Genomic DNA, 16,453 nt, shown 5'->3' on the forward strand with positions numbered 1-16,453 from the left:
CTTCCTTGTTATGCACTCACGAAGCATTGGTGAAGTAGACGACTGCATTCAGGCGTATATTCCTTAACGATAAGGTGGTCCTCTGGACTCTCCATATATACTTTCAGTTTGATGAAGTTGATCGTGTTACAAAATGTCTTGAAAAAGGAAACTTCTAGAATAGTATGCTTCGGTGCTTATGGAGTTAATGGTAGCGAATACCTCTTGTCTCTTTTTAAGAAATCATCGAATGCCACTAGATTTGCTTGTTTCTCTTCCAACAACCGTATATAATAACGCAAAGAGTGGGAACCACGACTAAGCCCTGTTGCTTCAAGACAAGAATAGCACAAGCTACTCTTAGTAGCTGTTTTCCCCGTTTCAACATATCTCAAGACTTCCGATAAATATCTGCATTCTGAAAATTAAGTGCAACCAAAGACGGCACAGGGGTATCTGTTATGTAGGCGAAAAACCTTGGGTGTTTATGTTGGCGGTGCCCTTGGTGGTGACCTTGGCGAAACTGCGCCGTGATGAAGAATTGCCGATGCCGCCAAGACGAAAAACACGATAAGAATGCTCGAATTGACCTCAAATTTCTCAGGGAGGCTGCTGCAAGCGAAGTAACTTATTGCCTTTGAAAAGAATATTAGGTAAATTTTGGTCTGGATGGGAACCGAACCAGGGCCTCCGGGATACGAGAAAAGCACGCTTCCCTGAAGCCACTCCGCTTCCACGGTTTTAGCTTACTAAAGGTGTGCCTAGTGCGTGCCTGATTGCACACGTCGCGCAGCAGCCATCTCACTGACTAGTACATGCGTCACCATGGACGGCGCACGTGATAGTGCGGAGGAAGTGGCGCTAAGTCATGCGTGTATATAATGAGCGCGTTGATGACGTTTGGAGGTCTACAAATGGTGTAATGTTTTCGCATACCCGCAGGCAAGGAGTCATAAGTGTCCGTCAAATTTTAAGTTCGGTAACTGCTCTCGCACCAGGTGTTGCACCGAAAAGTGGGTGCTCGCGCTCTGCGCATCGACGTCACAGTCGGATCGGCGGCAGCGGTTGTCGCCGGCGAGCGATAGACAAGCCTGCACGCTCTCGCGGCTCGCGAGGACGACCGCGCAAGTGCGCCACTGCAGAAGACGCGAGTGCTGCTGCACCTCAGTGAGGAGTGAGGCCTCATTGCCACACGTGTACTTCATATTGGGGGATGCTACGTCTTGCAAGAAGTCTAGCCCCGATTGTATAACTTGGTACGTTGACAATACGTCTGACAAAGAAGTCTAACCCCGAATCTATAACTTCATGTATTACCATATAGGCAGCAGGCTCGCGCCTTCTTGTGCTAGAAGAGTGTATCTGCCAAAGTTTCTATAGTGTGTACTGAAAGAGGAATCGCATAAATTTGAATAACACGTGGTGCGCAGCACATATTTATTAAGCGCCCGCTTTTAGCACACACCTATGACGTCGAACTTATTGCATGTTCATACATTACAGCAAAAGAAAACGTTCACTGATTCTTTGCGTTTCTCGTCAGTCATGCCATTTATTTCTTTCTACCCGGTCTTTAATAATATATTTAAATTCTGGGGTTCTAAGTGACAAAACAACGATCTGATAATAAGGCACGCCGTAGTGGGACACACCAGAGTAAATTTTATCACCTTAGGACCTTTAAAGGGGCCCTGAACCACTTTTTTTATTGCACTGGAGAAAGGCAGTTGAAGTGAAAATGGGTTATTTCAGAAGTACATTGCCGCCAAAAGTACTTCAATGCGTTCAGCAGAAGCGGAGTTATTGGCAATCAAACACGGCCTCCGCTGCGCTCCCGTTCCTTCTTCAATGCATTGCACTGCGACGGCTATGGCACAGTGGAGCGTGCCCACAACGCTCCACTTTCTCAATGTCACCGTGGCGCGCAGTTCATATTTCATCTTGGATGTTAACGTAGACGCCACGACCTACACCTTTGGTGCCTACGACGCGCTAAATGAAAGTCAAACGCGGTTGCGCTCAGCGAGCCACAGTGCGCTTAGCCAGTGGACTCGTAACGGCAACTCGCGGCGGCCGCGTTATCTATGCCATGTAGCCGACCGCAGCTTGATGCCAACTATCGGCCAATAGCAGCCGTCTAAGGGAATGATAAAATAGTGCGTCTAGAAGAGAGTGAGGACAGGGCCTTTTTGTGGAAAAGAGAGCGTTTGAGTGAAAGGTGACTTCGCCATCCGCTTGCGAGCTCTACGTGCCGCGTATACGATAGCAAAACTTGGCTGAGATGTCCGCAGCAGCGTATGCTACCCGCGGACTACGTTATTTCGCCAAGCCCAGAGGTGGTTCAGGGCCCCTGTAGCATGCACGCGATGCCCGACACAAGGGGTTTCTTGATTTTCGCCCCATCGAAATGCGGCCGCCGCGGCGGGAATTCGATCCCACGCCCTTGTGTTTGGCACCGCATCACTGTAGTACACCACGATGGCTAATAACCGGGTTTTCCAAAATCTGAAATGCACTCCTCAGGAAATAAGAAAAAAAGAAGAAAACAATCTAACAGAAAAAATAACAACAAACAATAAATGTGCATGAATGTCACAGTAGAATTATGAACGATAATTGCCCTCCTAGCAGATGCGAGAGACTATCTCCACCAAGCCAGATTGGTCCGACGACCGGGCGCTGTTGTTGGCGCAAGAGGCTGTGAAATGCGAATATCGCGAGCCGAAGGGCAATAAAATCGCTGCCTCGATTAGCCTGATTAGTAGGATTGTGCACACGCCATCCTCACTAATCGTGCTTCGTGTGCACACGTGCGAGACCTTTTCTTTTGTTCGGCCGTCTCATTTATGATTCTAAACACTTATCTTGCCTTTAACAAAATGCTTTATTTTGCAAAAGTTCCCTATGCTTCAAAATTAATCCAATCAATGACCCACAATTTTTTATGTCGTTTTTTTTTCAGGGCTTAATCAATAGAGAGAATAGCGCGGTTTTACAACTAAAGAAAAGAAGAAATAGAGCAGCACTGTCATGTAAGAACAATGACTTGTTTTAGTGTGTGCAGTGAGAGATGCGACGAAGGCAGCGAATATTTTTTGTTAAAAAAAATCGATATTCCCGTTTCTGCTACACAAGTGATACGGTAGCATTGAACTTATTTCGCTGAGAGTTAAAATGTACCCTGCAGGTGGACTTTTTTAAATCGATAAGGACGCTCAATATTGCGGCGAAAGACAACTGTGCATCGTTTTCGTGAGGACACTACCAGCAGTGCAACCGCGATTACAAACTAGAAAAACAGATAAAAAAAGTGGTTGGAGGAATAATAAATTACTGCGGGGAAAGAATTGTCCCACTTCTTGTGGGTACAGAATCGACTATACCCGTTATTTCTTCACTGATCCGTCCAACTTAATGTCACTGCTCCTAAAGAGACTGTATGAACCATAGCAACATCTTAGTTATACGCCACGTTCCGAAGACTTTATTCTTATGCTCTATTTCTGCTTATGCACTATACCTTTCGCAAGCTATGCCAGAATAAAAGCAATAATTCACCATGGTGCGCACGTGACATTACCAAAGCAACGTCAACAGAATGAGAGAGGTATATGATGCTTTGCGAAAGAAGAATGACGTGAAGACGGGCCACGCGCATTTGAAATATGTCACGTATCCGAATACATTTATTGATTCTGTCTCGCTTTAGCAGACGCACATTCCGGAGAGAGTCAAAGAAACGAACTTTACCTCACAAACAGCTCGTTGTATGAGCCATCGTCGTGCGACCCATGGGAGGCCTGCGCATCGACATTAGATCAACGAGTCATTAGAGCAAGCTTCGTCGACGCCGCGGAGTACAGCGATGGGAAGACCTTTGCCGTCGTTAAGGTCGACTCCAGAGGCAAGATTTCCAATAGCGCCTCCATTCGCACTTCCGACCCCGGAGTCGCCGAGCAAGCCGCGATCACCCTCGCCTGCTAGACGGTCGTGCGTCCGATATCTATAGCGATTCGAAAATGACAGTAAGGGCTTTTGAAAAGGGTTGCATCGCCAAGCAAGCTGCTCGTCTTCCTAGCAGCTCGAGTCCCTACGCTCTCACGTATCATTCAATCCACTGGTTTCCCGCTCACGTAGGGTCGGTCGAGGGTGCTCCCCGAAGCTTAATGAGTCGGCTCACGAGGCTGCGCGTGACCTCACCTACCGCGCTTCCTCTGTAACGAGCGCGGACTCCCCTCCTCCCTACGGCCACAGAGACGCTCCCGCTACTCACAACGAGGTTATTAAATTCTTCTACCTGTCTAGAAGGGTCTTTCCACCCCCTCACCCCAAGTTGAATGGGGTGCAAGCCATTTCGCTTAGACTTCTATAGACCAGAACATATCCGTGTCTGTCCGTTCTCCACGAGGCTTACCCCGACGTGTATAGCGACGACGTTTGCCCATCCTGCAGGCAGACCTCCACTCTAGCGCACATGCTCTGGGAGTGCGGGTTGACATACCCCAAGTTCACCAAGGAGGAGTGGGACTCGCTTCTGTGTAGCCCCGCTCTAGAAAAGGAAATCCTGGCTGTCCGGCGTGCCCGCGACTGGGCTGGTGGGCTAGACCTGCCGGTCCCGACGTGGGACCAGCCGGCTGCGCGACTAGTTCACGTCCTCGCCGGACCTGCAATGAAGTTTATTCACTCACTGACTCACTCTATCACGTGTTGCTTATGGGTTCGAAAATCCCTTGGATAGATTGGATCTCTTGTGCGGGGAGTTGCCATTATCTGAGGGCTCCTTGCACACTTTGGAGTATTTGTTGTTATTATTTATTCACCCTTTCAGTTGTCTTAAGGCTCTACAAGCAGATGGAGCAAGACCAGGCATGAGTATCCGCGGCTGTTTTTAAGGTCTTGGAGTTAGCGATCACCGCAGTGGGAGCAGGGAGGTGATTTCGGTCTTTTGAGGCTGCTCTATTTCCTCTTTCCCGTCCCCCAGAGTAGGGTAGCCATTCAGACGCATTTCTGGTTAACATCCCTGCCTCCTCTCCTTCTTTGCTCCTCCTCCTTGAGGTTGCTGGTACAGATGAGTCCAAGCAAATTTTGGCTTAGCTTAGCCATCTTTCTGGCCTAAGAATGAAGTATTTGATAGTGAAAGGAAAAAGTAACATCCACTCGTATGTATGTAGCATGCAGCTACAAAGCAAACCACACGGACTTCATTGTCGGTAATATCAAGGTGCAACAAGGTTTCGGTAAGGTCAAGGATATCACAATCACAGTCGTCAAGGCAGGAGGCAAGATGATCACGCTTCAACATCAAACTTCGTATATTTGTGAATGATAAAGAGAAGGATGGAGCAATGCGATATGGTTGTGGTGTCCTGGTGTTATCCGTAGTGTGCACTCCTGCTAAAATTATGTTCGGAATTACTAATTGCAACAAAGTAAACACCGAAAAACGAACCAAACGTTACGCGCCCATTTCCAGAGTTTTCAACTACCCGACATGGCATAAATAGTATCGATTTTTAATTTCTGTATTAACTTCCGTTTTGAATTATTTGTAGTGCAGATAAGCATGGTAGCTTTTTAGCGTGGCTGTATTAATTAGTTTCTGAAGCATTCCTTAGAATTCGATCCTTTTTTCCTCGAGTGGTGTTTTATTAAAAAGAAATGTTGAACTACGCCTGTAGACAAAGTGTTCCGGTCAGTGGTCTTGTCTAGATATGTGGACACAGCTTCCGAATCACTTGTGCAGTAAAGTGACCGTCGTTCCTTCAAAGTTGCAAGAAAGGCTAAAACATAATATTTGTTTTGTGCACATCAGGTGTCATGCAGCTCCCGCCACAGTGGTTTATTACGTGTATACGTCCGCTTTCAGAACAGCTCTTAACGTGAAAGGTTGAGCTTATCGCAACTACATAGTTTCATCTTCTTTCAAGGCACTCATTTACGGAATGCTATAAGTTTGCTGCAAATCCACCCGCCTATCACTTCTTGGTACGCAATACATTTTTTTATTGTGTTTACTGCAGATTTATCATCATTAATCCGCCTTTTTCCTACCCGTCCCTTTTCCCCAGTGTAGAGTAGCATGCCATAGCAAGTTATAGCTGAGGCTAACCTTTCTGTAAATAAATTAATCTCGCTCTCTCTCTGCTGCATGGAGTTATACTATACCAAGATGGGAAGTCGCTCATGAGCTGTCGAGGAGGCTGGCTGTCAAGCACCGCAGTGATGCATACGCTGAGCCCATGCAAGAAACAAAAGCCGCATTTGTTTGGGTTCCTTTCACACTTCTTAGCATCTTTCCTACGAGTCATATACGTGATCGGCATGTGCGGAAACACGCGACTTCGCGTGTTTCCACATTTATACCGGAGTAGAGCACTTATTCTCCAGCCATATTAAAGAACACCTTAAAGGAGAAAAGACACAAACTTAGAGAGTAGCCACTTGAGATGCTTTTAACAATTTATTTCAATGTTAGAGAGGAAATCCGCATGTATTTTGGTGGCCCGAATACGACGAGTACTTTTGGGCCAACAGAAACTAACTTTACCCAAATTAGAATATGCCAGTTTTTTATTCCGCCCCAACAAAGCCAGCCTCATTAACGAGTTTAATCAATTCAGTGTCGCATCACTAGATTTATTCTCAGTAACTATTTCTATCATGCTAGTATCTCAATCCTAAAAACACAACTTAAACTTAAAACGGTTGGCTGTCGCCGTACGATTGCACGCCTTTGTTTGTACCACCAATCATTCATGCACCACCAGCCAAGAACCAACCTATCCGTCCAATACATCGTGCTCCCCGCCGCAGCCACCCGAATGCCGTTTATCTTCAACAACCACTTTTCAGCAGCACTTTTCAGCAGCACTTCCCTCTTTTTTTTTCGCGCACTGGAATGTTTTCTGCCCAAAAGTTCCGTGATGACCGACCACCTTCTCTAGAAAGACTCCATCATTAATGACGATACCGATTGATGTATCATGTTTGCTACCATTGTAATACACACCCCTCATCTAATGTCCTTGGGCGTTTGAGGTATGAATAAAATAAAGATATAAAGTATACGCTACACGTTATCAGTGCTTGGCATTATGTAGACGCAAAGAACAGTTGAATTTGCCGAATGTTCTGTCACTTCTTTTGCTCCTGGGGATAGCAAAAGCACCAGCGATAACAGTGATGTGAAGCCACGCAACAATGATTTCATTTGCCTATGACACTTGAAGCTGCGTTTGCTACAGAGCATTTCGTGTTATAATCTTATTACTTTAAATATTAGACATTTTCTTTTTGTTACGATGTTCCTCTTTGTGTCTGTGAAGAGCTCAACATCTCCTTATATCATATCAATAAAGAAAGTCGCAAAGAACGTCTTCACGCATTCTCTCATTTTTGAAACCGATATCCGATGTCTCATGCACTCCTGAAAAATATGTTATTGCTCCTTGCCTCGCCCTGTTCTCGTCCTGTTTTAGAGCGCAGCTCTTGCGCTCCCGTTCATGCGGCGAGCGATGGCGTCGGTGTAACCGAGCGAATTAGCACAGCGAAAGATAAGGAGGGAACACGGCGCGCAGCCGGGGATAAAAGACGCGAGGAGGGACACGGAGGAGGAAGGTTCAGCGGAACCACGAGGCGGAAATCAGGGGAGGAGGGTGTGGTGAAGGGGTGAGATGAAAGGCGTAGTGCGGCGACGATGCCTACGAGATGGCGCCAGAGTAGCACGCGTCGTCTGGGAGGTCAGTCTTCGGCGGCTGGTGTGAATCGCGGTAACACGCTGCCCTCTGACAGGCTCCCGTGATCTCCACATTAGTGAGGTATTCGCGCCACACTACGCTCCATTTGCAACTTGCCGCACGAGCCAGATTGTCTGCGCCAGCCATCGCGAAAGAAAACACGTATAAAGCTGCGCTCAAATGTCGCATTAGGGAGTATCGTAATCGCCAGTCAACTTTTTTGAAAGCTCATTTGTAGAAAAGTTCACTAACATAACTTTCTGCATTCCATAATAACCTTAAATCATGAACAGTGAAGTTAAATAATTCAAGGATATGCAAACGCTTATGCTGAGAAGATGTATAGCACGTAGCGTTCAAAATAATTTTGAAGTAGAGTCTCTTAGTGGACATTATAAGAATGTAATTAATAAGTGTTCGTGTTCAGTATTTCAATTACATTCTTCCGCGTCCTCTGCTTCCTGTTGTAAAAAGACAGGGGGAGAAATGTGGTAATGTGGAATTTACTCGGAACAAACACAAATATTAATTCCGCTGCGGCGGAAACTGTCGTAAAACTTCAAATTTCTCATTTAAATAACGTTATTTTATTTTTTACCTTATTCAAAACTATTATGTCTGATTCAGCTTTATGGCAGGATCATTTAGGGCAAGTTTCATTGGAGCAATTCCAAAGAAAGAGGACGCATCGGGAACGCAGCAACGGATTTGCATATTCTGGTAATTCTTATGGGAATTGAGAGTCCATGCAAGTAAAGCGACACGCTTGAAAGTAGGCTATATTAACGTTACCTTTATCTGACACCGCAAATCACATAGAAATGATGAGCAAGCACTCATTCACTAAAGCTCCTCATTAAGTTTTTGCTGTGACATGACGATAAATACATCTAATGAGACTACGCCCCAAATGTCTTCTCTATTTCTTTTATTTTGTGTGTGTGTGTGCGCACACGCGGAGGGAAAAGCATAATAATGACCTAAAAACTACCGCGCATTCTAATTCCTGCGATCATTCTAGTTCCCTTTTCCAACTCCTTTATTTTATAACTGTGCACTCCTGCTAAAGAAGAAACATGGTATTTATGTAATTTGATAAGCCGAACGAACCAAGCTACGTATTGAATGTAATTTTAGTCCTCATATGTATGTATGTATGTATGTATGTATGCATGTATGCATGCATGCATGCATGCATGCATGTATGCATGCATGCATGCATGCATGTATGTACGTATGTACGTATGTACGTATGTACGTATGTATGTTTGTATGTACGTATGTATGCATGTATGCATGTATGCATGTATGCATGTATGTATGTATGTATGTATGTATGTATGTATGTATGTATGCATGCATGCATGCATGTATGTATGTACGTACGTCTGTGTGTATGTATATATGTATGTATCTATACGATTGCCTTTAGAAATTTTCATTAGAACTATAGAAACACAACAGACAAGTCATTACGCATAATAATGGACTAAGCGTGCACATGGGGGGCACACAATTGTTTTGCTCTCTTTCTGTGTGAATTATGTATTTTGAGTGCTTTTTAATCACAAGCTCGGGCAGCTTCCACCTGGTTTATTAATGTAGTTAACATGTATTGTCTCGAGTGGTAGCCAACGTCGATGTGGAAACCAGCAGCGGTGCGTACGCCGCAGAACGCTTAAAGAAGAAAATGTACAACAAACATGCTAGACGATAACGTGAGTTCTATGAGTGGGTTCTCAGATGCCGCTATAGAGCTATCTTTTGAAGAGGAAATAATGAAGACTGATGAATTCCTCGCGTAAAAGTGAGCACGCTGAGAGGCTTCGCAAGCTTCGATTTGACCTTACCGAGGCGCAGTTAGAACGCTCGCGAGAATTTGCGAGGGTAAAAAACGCGAAGTGAACGCGAGCAACCAGAGAATTGCGTGTCTGCGACAACAGGGAGAAGGTTCAAAGAGGACGCGTTGGAACGAAGGTGAGTTTCTACTGTTGAGAACGCTGGTCTCTCTTGCTAATAGAGAAGCAAGAGAGACCAATGAACAACAAGGTGCTGGCTGCGACAGTCGCAAGCGTAGCCTGTGGCAGTCCCGTCAAATGTATTTCCCTGCCTGCATCATTCGTATGTAAACTTGACTTATTTTGAAAAACTACTTTTGAATTGACGACTGTAGTGGAGGTGTTCAAATCTAGGTCTTTCCATTTAGAATGTGTATAAAGAAACAAACTCTCACTATTCCTAACAGGTTTTTAAATCTGATTGCTAAATATTCGGTGAGGCTCAGACTTGGTGATACTTGGTAATATTGGTGATGTAGCGCCAATGCAGACATAAAAGCACCAATCTTCCAACTACTGTTAGCAGCTGTCAACTGCCGTGTGAATCAGTACGGATATCCAGTACGGAAAAGGCACTACAGGACAAAGCGTAAACAACACAGGCGTGGGGACAAACATTGAAAGACGGTTTGCTTTTGTCGCTGTTTCTTTACTTACTCTTCGTCTCGTGCTGCGCATTCTAGATAAACGTCAGAATCCTGCCGCGGTACATCTCCGCCTATGCGTTACCGTAACTGTTGTAAAGATGCACGACTAAAATTCAAACAAAAGAAAAAGCGCTGACACCAATTCAAGGCTGCATTTCGCACCCCATATACCATCTTAAAAAATACTTGCAATTTACTTGTTCTGACGAAAACTGCTATGAAAACGTAAACAGCGGTAAAAACCGCCATAGCCGTGAGGCGTCGTCCATGTTCGTCGTAGCGGAATTATGTAAAGTAAATGGTTCAGTCCGTTTCGGCTCTAGGTAATGTCCCTCGCTCAACTACGAAGGTACGTAGACACCGAAAACGTGGGCTGATTTCCCAAAACGGGCCTTTACGTAAGAATTTGCCGCACCCGTTTTTGAGAGCAAGGTCTCAATTTCTGTGTTTTTTTCCTTATTCATTTTGTGCCTTCGTCAGCACAAAGCATTACACCAACAGACCCGAGCGATTTCGTCCTAATACGGTATATTTGATTTCTCCTTTTGCTTGTGCCCTTAAGCGAGACTCTCTTTCACGACTTTTCCTTCCTTGAAAACAAAAATGCTTTTAGCCATTTTTCGCACCGGAGGCCTGCGGAGAGCACTCAGCAACCAGACAATGCAATGAAATGTGAAATCTTCTTTCCGCAGGCATTTCAAAACCTCTACGAAAACCCGATCCATATACGGTTTCTTAGAAGGCAGTCACGTTAAATTTTTATATTTAAGCACTTGAAGGAAGCAACTGAACATCCATCAAAGTGCTACCTTTGAAGTTTATGAATTTTTCTTGAGTAGGAAAAATTTTTAACTAACTTTTTTTAAAAACACTACCATGTTCTTGGGGTCTCGCAGCATCACAAAATATTCAGTGAAGCTGATAATGCGACTATGTGCACTCCGTCCTTCTCTAACTCACGATCTCCAGGTCGCAGTATGGTAGCGTCCAAACACAGTGTCGTTCCAGTACTTAAGCGTCTGTACTCTGCGGCAACACCGCTAGGGTACGCCTGATCACGCGGGCAAAGAAACTCCGTAACGGTAACGCGAATCTTCGAACTATGGCCCGCGGGTGTTCTTCCGGCAGCGGTGAACTTAAACCATGCTGCAATGATCGCTGTTAAACTAACGTTTCGGAGCCCCGCACAGAACTAAAGCACACTTGCATCCGCATAGATGATTCCAGCTATGTGTGGGCAAGTATCTATATCAAAATTTCCCCTCGTTCTCCAATGCCAAATTTTAAAAATAATTGCGGTGTCCAACAGGGCGTTTTAAGAATGTTTGCGGTAATAATTAGCACGATTTGTTTTCGTGATACGGCGCTTCACAGCCGATCAGCGCCACCAAAGGTACCGCCATAAGTTCGATAATGATATCAAGCTTTACATACTTCAGAAGCCCAAACGCTACGAAAACAAGGTCGGTGCACGAGTGATGTGGCATTCACCCGGCTCTAAATTCATCTCATTGCCTGTGACTGCACACACGATAGAGAGCAGGCAAAGATAGGAAAGGTAGGGAGTTCAACCTGATAAACATCAGGCTTGCTGCCTTTCACTGGGGGCACAGAAAAGTGGGGATAGAAAGGGGATGAGTGTGAGCATTGCACGTTGCTGAGGATGCGCACGAAGACAAATGGACCCTCAGGCCCGAGTGACCTGTGTGGTTACTGTTTGTACCATGTTCTGTGTACCAGAGAGGCTGCACACAAAGTTTGCATCTGACCAGCATATACACAGGAGCGACGATCGCAAATGTTTCTTCCCTGTGAAACAATAACACCAAGCGATTTTCGAAGCAATTTATGTTTGTGCATTCACGCAACCCGAGGTGCGGCAATAAGAGTATCACCTGTATTATAGAGTTCTTAAATGACGCAGTACGGAAGTCAATTTTGCTGGCGATCGGAAGGCCACTGTTCTGGCCGCCAACCTTTTTATATCACTGATGTTGTCACTGTTATCCTCCGGACTTAGTTGATTCGCCTTTTCACCTTCTTTTATATAAATTATCTAACTAGAGCACAGCAGCTAGGGCCATCTTCTCTGCCTTTCTCTAAATTTTCATTTGTCCTCTCACTCAATTCCTGCAAAATGGTACGTAGTCTTATTCACTGAAAAGTTTTTTTCGCAACAAATGTTTCACACTCCCGGCAGGCCCCACGGCGAACCAAAATTATTACAATTTGTACATTATTACGTACGTCTTTCGCAATTTTCAAATTTTACCAGCACATTTTCGAAAGTACGTGCTATATTCGTACAAGCCTGCTTACCGGTACACCAATGCCTCCTCACGGCACTCCAACGCTGCCTGGAAATGGGATCATGCAAGGAATTACAGGAACACACATATTCTCACAACACAAACCTAATTCACTCAAAATTCATAACTTTGCTTACCTGTTTCATCATTCAGAATCAACAAAAATTAAAGCCTGCAAGATGCGCGACTACCTGCAGCCACATCAGGAGAGAACATTGCCGAGTTGTACGAAACGACTACTGCTACGGTGTCTACCCCACCGCCCAATAGGCTTGTTTGAAAAAGCTGAATTTGCAAAATGTATTAGATGAACAAGAATATGTACCGTTCAGTTCGAGGTGCCGCTGAGTCGATGGCTCCTTAGCCAACGTTAAATGTTGTTGGACAGCCGAGAGGAACAATTGAAGGCGCAGTGTAATGTTCGTAAGTGCCTTAGTTAAGTAGCAATGTTATGCGCCGTCGTTACAGCTGTGCGCGTAGCATTGGGCTAGTTTAGTTGTGTACCCTTAGCCGCCCACCTCCTACCGTCCATGAGTAAACTTTGAAAGGGTTTCTGTGTTCTCGAGTGCAATGGATCGCACCGGTGGTAAGTAATGGGAAAGCCACGAGTGCAACCCTACATCGAACCACACACAATAAGTCGTCCCAGTGGAGTACGGCACGAAAGGCTCTTTGGTCTGTGGTAGCAAACTGTAGAAGACATTCAATAATGCCACGTTAAGCCGAAAGCTTTTTTTCTTACCTAAACAAGCTGAGGTATTTATTTTTCTGATAAACTATTACAGTGACGAAGCGATAATGCCACCACGTATACGAACCAGCCGCGCATGGAGAGAGCTTTGCATGATCGTTACATGCACTCATGTATGAAATGACCACTTGGTGCTTACGCTTTTTCCAAATTATGTTAAATACACATCCGTTCTTTTAATACTTTACACAGAAACGCTTGTATACCGTAAAGAGGATGCACGTAAAGAGCCCGACGTTGTCCATTATCTACTGTGCAGTATTGGGACGTTTACCTAAATATTTTGTTTTAGATACAATTTCTGTGCGTGGGATAAGATAGTATAGAAAATGCCGATAAAATAGGAGACAGATTTCGCTCGATGTTTTTTCTTTCATTCTTTCGAATTGCGTCCTGACTAATGGCATAGTTTATGGAACCTAAATCCCTTTAAACCTTGACTCTGCTTAATGGAGCCCAATTCACTCCACATTCGTAACTTTCTATATCCCCTTCATCACTCAGCCTCAATAAACATTCAAGCTCCTAAAAGGCACGATTACATGTTGCAGCATGAGGAGAGAAAGTTATCGAGCAGTAGAAAACGACTACTACTGCAGTTTACGAACGTTTTCTTCTACCGCATTGTGATGACTGATAGCCCGACGTGCGACTCCTGAAGGTGCGAGGAAAACATTGAGCACCTGATGTGTGTCTGTCTTATAGGTACAACGTCCTACGCCTCTATCGCTGGTTAACTTCAAACCATTTTTCAGACCATTCTTTGAGTCAAAGATATTCTAATCGTGGCCACATCCGTCGTTAGAGCAAAATCCTAACCGTGCACTGGTGCAATACCCGAAGCGTACCGACCTGAGAGACCGTTTATGGGAGCTGTAAATCAGCTCGCGTGCACACGGTGTTCGCTCTCTCTCCTTTCAATTGATTTTTCGCTTCCCCAGTGTAGGGTAGGAAACACGACGTTCATCTTGTTTTCCTCTCTGCCTTTACTCTCTTTGCTTTCTCTCTTTACACGTAATAACGCGCTAATTTGCCTAATCTGAAATGTTTATAACATCGTTTATATCTAGTGGCGTTATATACTGCACTGTTGTGCGTGACTGCGACTAAGCAAGAGCATTAGCCCGGACGTTAAACATAACATAATAACATAATCAAAGGAAACACACACGCAAACCTCTTTAACTTTCCAGCACAAATAAGATAACTTTTCTCACAAACTAAATGATAACCATGCAAGTGTATCAGAGTGCACGTATAGAGAAGCTACCGGCCGCGAGTCCGCTGCGATGCGCCTGAGGTTGTTTGCCACTGTCTATTGTATTTGTGCTGGAGTGGTGCCAGCTGCACCGCGCATTTTCGGGAACCCACTTCAAAGTACCGGTCGATCGCGCTTTCTCATTTGCCCTTTTCCTTGTATCCGCTTAGTGATACTCTCTCTCTCTCTCTCTCTCTCTCTCTCTCTCTCTCTCGTGCGCTTGCCTGCTCTCGAACCCCACCGTAGTCGGGTTGCCGGGGCGTTCCACCCGGGTAATAGACTGCTTGTCCGTGCCCCCAACCTGGCGAGGTTCCACTTTTAGTTCCGTCTCTCTTCCTTCCAGCGCTGCATGGAGCCGAGCAACGGCACCCCTCGCTCGCTTTGGGGGAGCTGGAGCGCGTTCAACTATCGTGCCCACACAGCAGCCACAACATCAGAACCGAAACAAAGGCAAACGGGAGTGCCAGAAAGCGTGTGGTTATCCTCACCTTATCTGCGGCATGTATCCCTCATGGGCATGAGCCATGTTCCGCAGCCACATCAAAAGCATCTACAGCTACGGTGGACCAGCTAGTCGGTTCTCGGATCGGCGCTTCTTCCCGCTGGCGCGCAGCGAGTGACCTCGGCTAGCCCCCGGAAGGGTCCGCACAGCCTCGAATGAAAAACATAGAAAAACCTCGAAATACATGTGCACGAACACCGGAGCGCCATGCCATGAAAGCGAGTCACCACGAACCGCCATTTTCAAGGTATCCAGACATATTTGATGAGGGCTGAGGATAACCACCTTTCGCCAAAACACCAGAAAACGCTCCTTTCTACATGTAAAGATGAGGAACCTGTGCGTTCTTGTAAGCCCGATCGTTCCCAGTGGCATTCTTATTTCTGGATCTTTCTAATGTTACCTGGCAAATCTGGCTACTACTAATATTTATTTATTTATTTATTTATTTATTTATTTATTTATTTATTTATTTATTTATTGGTGCATACTGCAGCGCAAAAGCGCTATAGCAGGAGTGGATTAACAGAGGAAAATTATACAAAGAAAAGTACTATACAACGATGAGGTTGATCCGCCAAGAGCATTCATCTTCGGGGTGATCATGAGCGATTAGATCCAGGTTAGGAATTGTAGTCTTCGATGGAACGACGGAAAAAGCTGAATTAAAACATATTACTGCCATGGGCGTGCAAAGTGGAACATCAAGTTCAAGTTGTGATGTCTTCACGTCGATAACTCTGTTTTTTGAAAGTCTAACGAAAGAATTGACGATGCTCTGCAAGAAATCTAGCGATGCTATGCGGCGACGTGAATAAAGCGAAGTTAAATTAAAAGAACGAAGTGCAAAAGAGGGTCAAAAATCACGATCATAACGATGACATAAATTTTACAGCTTTTTTCTTAATTTCTTCTAGCCTGTCAATCTCACACTGCTTATAAGGGTCCAAACGACAGATGTGTAGTCAACAACAAGATGGATTAGCGATTTATATAACAGTAGCTTAGTATTCTTTGTATAGTTGCCGTCCCCGGATATTCCGTATGGATTTGAATATGCCGTCCGCGGCGCTACATTGAGGCAGATTTGGTACGGAGACCTGTTCTAGCGAAGACGTTCAAATCCTTAGATCCAGCTTTCTCTCCCTTCATTAAGGATGATCATCTTTTAAGTAAATACATTTTACGCTAAACAAAATCTTTGTAATTCTTTTACGGCCCTGTAAGGATGTTGTATAGTTGTGCCTATTATGTTTTACCATTTGCCTGTTCTTCAGAGGTCTGCTGCTAAGTGCATGAAATGCGTCAAAATGTTGCGTGATGAGGTTTTAAATTATGGTGTAATTCAATATCTGAGCAATGTTTCAGAGCATCAGCATCGTACATTTTTTTCTTAGTTTCATTGACTGTAGCCCTTAGTATGCAGCATCACT

At 44.8% G+C, this 16,453-nt stretch overlaps 1 protein-coding gene across 4 annotated transcripts in view; it reads right to left on the reverse strand.

Moving 5' to 3' along the window:
- The window catches only part of LOC140218635 (uncharacterized), a 505,865-nt gene that overhangs the window by 242,308 nt on the left and 247,104 nt on the right, over positions 1–16,453 (reverse strand). For 3 of the 4 annotated variants that reach the window (XM_072288473.1, XM_072288474.1, XM_072288472.1), the window contains one exon: positions 12,520–12,557. The exons of the other annotated variant lie outside the window; for it this stretch is intronic. In XM_072288473.1, the coding sequence (XP_072144574.1) occupies positions 12,520–12,557 (38 nt within the window). The remainder of the gene's footprint in view (positions 1–12,519; positions 12,558–16,453) is intronic. 4 annotated transcript variants of the gene reach the window in all.

The sequence above is a fragment of the Dermacentor andersoni genome, chromosome 5 (assembly GCF_023375885.2).
Source record: "Dermacentor andersoni chromosome 5, qqDerAnde1_hic_scaffold, whole genome shotgun sequence".
In the NCBI taxonomy this organism is placed as follows: Eukaryota; Metazoa; Arthropoda; class Arachnida; order Ixodida; family Ixodidae; genus Dermacentor; species Dermacentor andersoni.